Consider the following 6000-nt stretch of genomic DNA (forward strand, 5'->3'; position numbering starts at 1 on the left):
CAAATGGGGAATGGCTGAACAAGCTTTGGTATATGAATGTAATGGAATACTATTGTGCTAATAAGAAATGATGAACAGCTGACTTCAGAAAAACCTGGAAAGATTTACATGAACTTATGTTGAGTGAAGTGAGCAGAATCAGAACATTGTACATAGTAACAGCCACATTGTACAATGACTAACTTTGGTAGACTTAGCCCTTCTCAGCAATGCAAGGATCTAAGACATCTCCAAAAGACTCATGATGGAAAATGCTATCCATGTCCAAAGAAAGAACTATGGAGTTTGAATGCATTTCAAAGCATTTTTTTTCTTCTGTTTTGTTTCCTCTTTCTTGTTCCTCTGATTGGTTCTAATTCTTCCTTATAACATGACTAATATGAAAATATGTTTAATAGGAATGTCTATGTATAGCCTGTATCAGATTGTGTGCTGCTGTCTTGATGAGAGAGGGAGAGAAAAATGTAAAACTCAAAAGCTTATGGAAGTGATTGCTGATAAATCAAAATAAATTAATAAAAATATTTTCAATTAAAAAAGATTTACTTTTTTAGCCTTTTTTTCTGATAAAGGAACAATTATGTACGAGTATCTTTTGTTCAAGTTGTAGACGAGGAAAGGCTGCCTTTATTTCTCTTGTCTTACTGGATAGTCCTTTAGCAAGTGATATTCTATTTAAATCTTTGAATTCCCTAGGATATTTTTTTGTAAAGCAGACTGTAGGTCTGCCAGACGGTTGATACATGTGTGCCCTTAGTGGACACTGAGGAGCTCAGCTTTAGTATTTGCTGTGTTTTGTTGTTGTAGTTGTTCCTGTGTCTGACTCTTCTATGAGCTCATTTGGGGTTTTCCTGGCAAAGATACTGAAGTGGTTTGCCATTTTCTTCTCCAGTTTATTTTACAGATGAGGAAACTAAGGCAAATAGGGTTTAGCCAAAGGTCACACAGCTAGTAAGTGTCTGAGGCCAGATTTTAACCCTGGAAGATGAGCCTTACCCTCACTCCAGGCCTGGTGCTCTAGCCACTGCCACTGAGGGCAAGTCACTTAATCTTTCTGACCTTGTCTCCCTAACACTAAAATATGGTTAGGTAGTGCTTTGTAAACCATGAGGCACTATTTAAGAGGCAATTTGATAAAGTGGTTAGAGCCTTAGAATTGGGAAAACTTAGGTTCAGACTCTGTCTTGGACACATACTGGTGGTATGACCATGGGAAAGTCACTTAACATCTAACATGTATGCGGGGAGTTCCCCTACTATAAAATATCCATAGGCCTGCAAAAAAAGCTATGTAAATATGAGGTGTCCTATTTAGGAAAGACATTTTAAATATATTCTGTTTTTATGTAGTCAGCTTCTTTTCAGGAGACTAGGAATATTCTCCAGAATACCTGGCTGGGTAGGAAACTCTCCTTCATTTAAAAAGAAAAAAATGTACCTTGATCTTACCTAAACTTGAGCACTTTCTACGTAGAAACATCATTTAATAATAGTAGCATTTATGTGGCATGTTAAGGTTTGCAAAGTGATTTACAGATATTCTTATTTTCTCCTCACAATAACACTGGGAGGTAGGTGCTATTCCCATTTTACTGATAAGGAAGCTGAGGCAGGCTTTTAAGTTCCTAGTTAAGTGACTTGCCTAGGGTTACACAGCTTCTACTGGCCTGGACTCCAGATCCAACTCTCCACCCACAGTGCCACCTCACTGCTCTGTTTTCTAATTTATCTAAACATTGGTCTCTTAGAGCCCAGCAGGATAGTTTGATAGAGAATGTGGAGTTTGCCTAGGTAGAATTTTTTTCAAATATTGTCTAAAGTCTCATAGAAATCCCAGTCTTACTTGTCATCACAGCATCCTTTGTCAGACAGAGTTAGCCTGTTGTTCAGCGAGAAGCACAGAATACAAGCTGTATTAATCACCAGGGATGGTAAATTCCCCTGATGCTCTCAGCCTTGTTTGGTGAGCGACTCCTGATGCTAATAGTCAAAATAAATGCAGGTTGGACTTGGTATAACATCATTTTGTCTGCTGCCATTACCGCTTGTGACTACACTAGAATAGGAGGTACTGATTGATTTCAACCTTGCTGATAGGGTTGTTAGATTTCTTTTAGTCTTAATTTAGACTGATTTGTTTAGTGGCTGTAAGTCTCAGATGTCTGAAAAGTTCGGTGTCAGAGCAGATATCAGCATATCTAATTTTTTTTACCTAGGCATTAAGTTTCAGCTGATTTTTTTTCCCCCAGATCTGGGGCTTGAAATTCCGGGCCATTTGACCTGAATATAAGGAACTTGATGGGGGAAATCATCTTTTTAGTTCTTGATACATTTGAGGTAGATTGAAAGGTGGTGATCTTCACTTGGAGACTTGTATGTAGGATGAATGTTGCTTTCAAAGATCATTTGAGGGGCAGCTAGGTGGCACAGTGGATAGAGCACCGGCCCTGGATTCAGGAAGACCTGAGTTCAAATCTGGCTTCAGACACATAACACTTACTAGCTGTGTGACCCTGGGCGAGTCACTTAACCCCATTGCCTAGCCAAAAAAAAAAAAATCATTTGACAAAAGTTCTAGATCCTGTGTTCTGTCTTCTACTGTATTGCACTTGGTCTTTACAAAGAGAGCTCAGTGAATATTGCTTTTACACTTAACTGTGGGTAAGAACTCCAAAAGAGTGTCTCCAATACCGCCATCTATCAAGCTTAGTTACTCTGAGATATTGGATTGGAAAAAGCATTTCTTTCTGTGTGACTTAATTCATGCCTTGTGGGTGTACCATAACAGATTGCTGGTACCACTCATTTTACCCTGATCTTAAGCTCACAATTCAGATATCTGCAGTGAACAGATTTCAGTATGAAGCTCTTACCTAATGAAGGACAGGGTACCATCTCCAGGCATCCTTGTCTTTATCTGTGTCTTGTCACTGGATTCAGATGGCTCTGGGGGAGAAAGTAAGGCTGGTGACTTTGCACAGCCCTCCCTCACTTAAATCCAATTCACTTGCAAGTCATGGCATCACCTTTCCGATGTTATGGGCCTCTTCAAGAACAAAGGACAAACAACAACAACATTGAAGGACAGTAATTCAGAGGGTTGGCTTGGGCATCAGAAGGACCCTGTTCAAGCCCCACCTCACTTATATGCTCTAGCTTTCTTTAAGTCCCACCTTCTACAAGAAATCTTCTCCAGTCTTCCTTAGTGTCTGACCTCGAGAATACCTCCCCATTTGTCCTGCGTATATGCTATTTGTACATGGTTGTTTGCTTACATGTTGTCTCTCCCATTAGACTGTGAGCTCCTTGAGAGCAGGAACTGACTGCTTTTTGCAGGAATTGGTTTTTGCCCAACGCTTAACACAGTACCTCACACATAGTAGGCACTTAATAAATGCTTATTGACTAACTTTTTAACCCCAGGCAAGTCACTTGGACAACTGATTCTATTAACACTAAATTATTGGCAAATCTGCATCAGTTCAGGTAGTTGCCCTTACTGAAAGCATAGATTCTGAACGAAAAAGGGTGCTACTTTTGCTTTGGATCAAATGTAATTATCCTGGAGTCTTCTTGACATTAATAATGTTACTTAAGTTTATACTTCCATCAAACTTATATTATTCTTATCTTTTCTTATCTTTTCTTTTTTAGCTTGAAAGATGACCTCTAGGAAGAAAGTGTTGCTGAAAGTTATCATTCTAGGAGATTCTGGGTAAGCATTTTTAAGACTGACTGGTTCTTTACCAAATGGACCTAAGTTGTCATAGCTTTTATCTTCAGCTGACCTCATTAGTGTATCTCTGATAGGCTACCCTCCATGGGATTTCTTATACTCTACCCTGGAAGTTGCTTGTTCTAATAATGGAATGACTGATTTCCCCTTAGTATAACCTGGGGAAAGAAAGAGATTTTTTTAGCAAGTAGTTGTGTGTCTCATTCTGCACCTGTAGACCATCACTTTTCTGCTAGCAAGTGAGTGGCATACTTCATCAGGTTGGGTTTTTTTTTTTAATTCATTTTCAGGCACAATCAAGGTGTAAAATGGTTTTGTTTAATTAAACTTATTTGTTACAAGGGAGAACGTGGGGGAGGAGGAGGGAGATAAAGATAGGAGAAAAAAGAGCAACCAAACACAAAAGTACTCAGAAAACATAAGATGTATATCCAAAGTGTTCATAACAGAAGTTCATGGATTCATATACAGTCACCTTTTTTTGCTTGTGTATACTGTGGTGTTCAAGTACATAGTAAAAAAAAGAAAGAAATCAAAGTATTTGAATGATAGTGCACCGTAAGCACTGTGTGTCTGCTTCCTAGTGTTGTGGAAGTTGAGGCTCAGAGGTGATGACTTGTCCCTGGTCATCTAATGGGAGCACCAACACTAAATTCTTCTGGCTTCAAATCTGGTGTTCTTTCCGCTGTCATCCCAATGTAGATGACGTTCCCTTTGCTAATCTGATACGAGAAATGATATAAAACCCAGGAGTGTCAGGGTTGACTGCTTATTTTTATTAGAACATTGCGCACATGTAGTATTGACCTACCAATGAACCAGATTTAGTGATTGAAAACACTTTCCACAGTGAATTCCATGAAAGGACTACTTTCATGTTCTCTCATGTTATTCATGCAGGTTTTCTCTGTTAAATCAATTATTATCTCTGGGCCTCAGGTTCCTCATCTGTGGAATGAGAAGATCATTCTAGTGCTATGATTCAGTTGGAAGCCCAGGACTGTGGGACACTAAAGCCCAAGTTGCCAGGAAACTAAGTATTTTAAATAATACTCTTTTCTGTAGGGTAGGTGTGTTCTTTATATAGGGTGGCTACATACAAATGGTTTTTGATCCAAATTTAGGGGTGAAACTTGCTGATTCAGCACTTGCCTTCGTCCTTCACCAGCGTCTGAGCAAACAGGCCATGTCCAAGATAAGTCAGTGGCTCCGATGAGTTTCAGAGTAGTGAGGTACAGCAGGAGATGAGAAGACCTGGGTTTGGCTCTTTTTGAAGTTGAGTACAACCAAGCCTCTCCAGATCGAGTTCAGTTTTCTTAGCTTTGAATGAGGGGGCTTCACTAGATGATATAAAGCCTTCTTTCCAATTCAAAATCATCCTCTGATCGTAAATCAAAAGTTAATGCTTTTGGCTTTTTTCTGGTTAGCTTAACTCTTTATAAACAAATAGCAGTTGTTTGAGAAAGAGTATTCTTTGGTTCCCTAAGATTCTTTACTAGGCACTCTTCTTTCTCTCAGTCACCTCATCCAGGTCCTGTGAGCTTAAATATGTTTGCAAATGATTCTGAACTATATATCTTGCTCCACTTCTTCCCTGAGCTTCTGTCCTACTTCACCAAACTGCCTGTTGGACATTTCAAACCCAATCTGTATTAAATAGGAATCATCTTATTCCCTAACACTTCCCACCCGCCCAAAAAGCCCAGCCCTTCCCCTTATCCTTCCAGTCTTCCAGGCTAGTAATCTCTGCATCTTCCTCCACTCCTCACTCTCCTTCACCCTACATATTCATTCAGTTGTTACAGCCATCCTCTTCTCACAAGTCACCTACTTACTGCATTAGACCAAACCCTCATCACCTCTTGCCTCGATCATCGTAGTAGTCTCCCAATTATCTCCATGCCTCAAGTCTGTGCCTTCATCTTCCACATAGCTGCCAAAGAGCTTTTTCTCAAGCACAGATTTGACATTTCTTACTCAGTCACCAGCAGCTTCTTATTGCCCTCAAGATTGAATACGACCTGCTGGTTGGCTTTTAAAGCATTTTACAACCTGGTTCCCAAGCTATTTTTCTATCTCATTGTAGCTCCTCTTCACCTGTGCTACAGCACAGCCAAAAGGTCCCTTTCCTCACACGTGGCACTCTTGTCATCTATTGGCTGCCCTTATCCACTCCCTCCCATCCTTTCCACCTTCCCTACCTTGCATTTATTTTGTTGTGTGTGTGTGTGTGTGTGTGTGTGTGTGTGTGTGTGTGTGTGTGT

General features: G+C 39.9%; 1 protein-coding gene across 2 annotated transcripts in view; it reads left to right on the forward strand.

The window, feature by feature from the left end:
* The window catches only part of RAB7A (RAB7A, member RAS oncogene family), a 51401-nt gene that overhangs the window by 37590 nt on the left and 7811 nt on the right, over positions 1 to 6000 (forward strand). For both annotated transcript variants that reach the window (XM_027863825.1, XM_027863824.1), the window contains one exon: positions 3655 to 3715. In XM_027863825.1, the coding sequence (XP_027719626.1) occupies positions 3663 to 3715 (53 nt within the window). In that variant the 5' untranslated portion in view covers positions 3655 to 3662. The remainder of the gene's footprint in view (positions 1 to 3654; positions 3716 to 6000) is intronic.

This window comes from Vombatus ursinus, unplaced genomic scaffold, assembly GCF_900497805.2.
Source record: "Vombatus ursinus unplaced genomic scaffold, bare-nosed wombat genome assembly UNPS02014773.1, whole genome shotgun sequence".
Lineage (NCBI taxonomy): Eukaryota > Metazoa > Chordata > Mammalia > Diprotodontia > Vombatidae > Vombatus > Vombatus ursinus.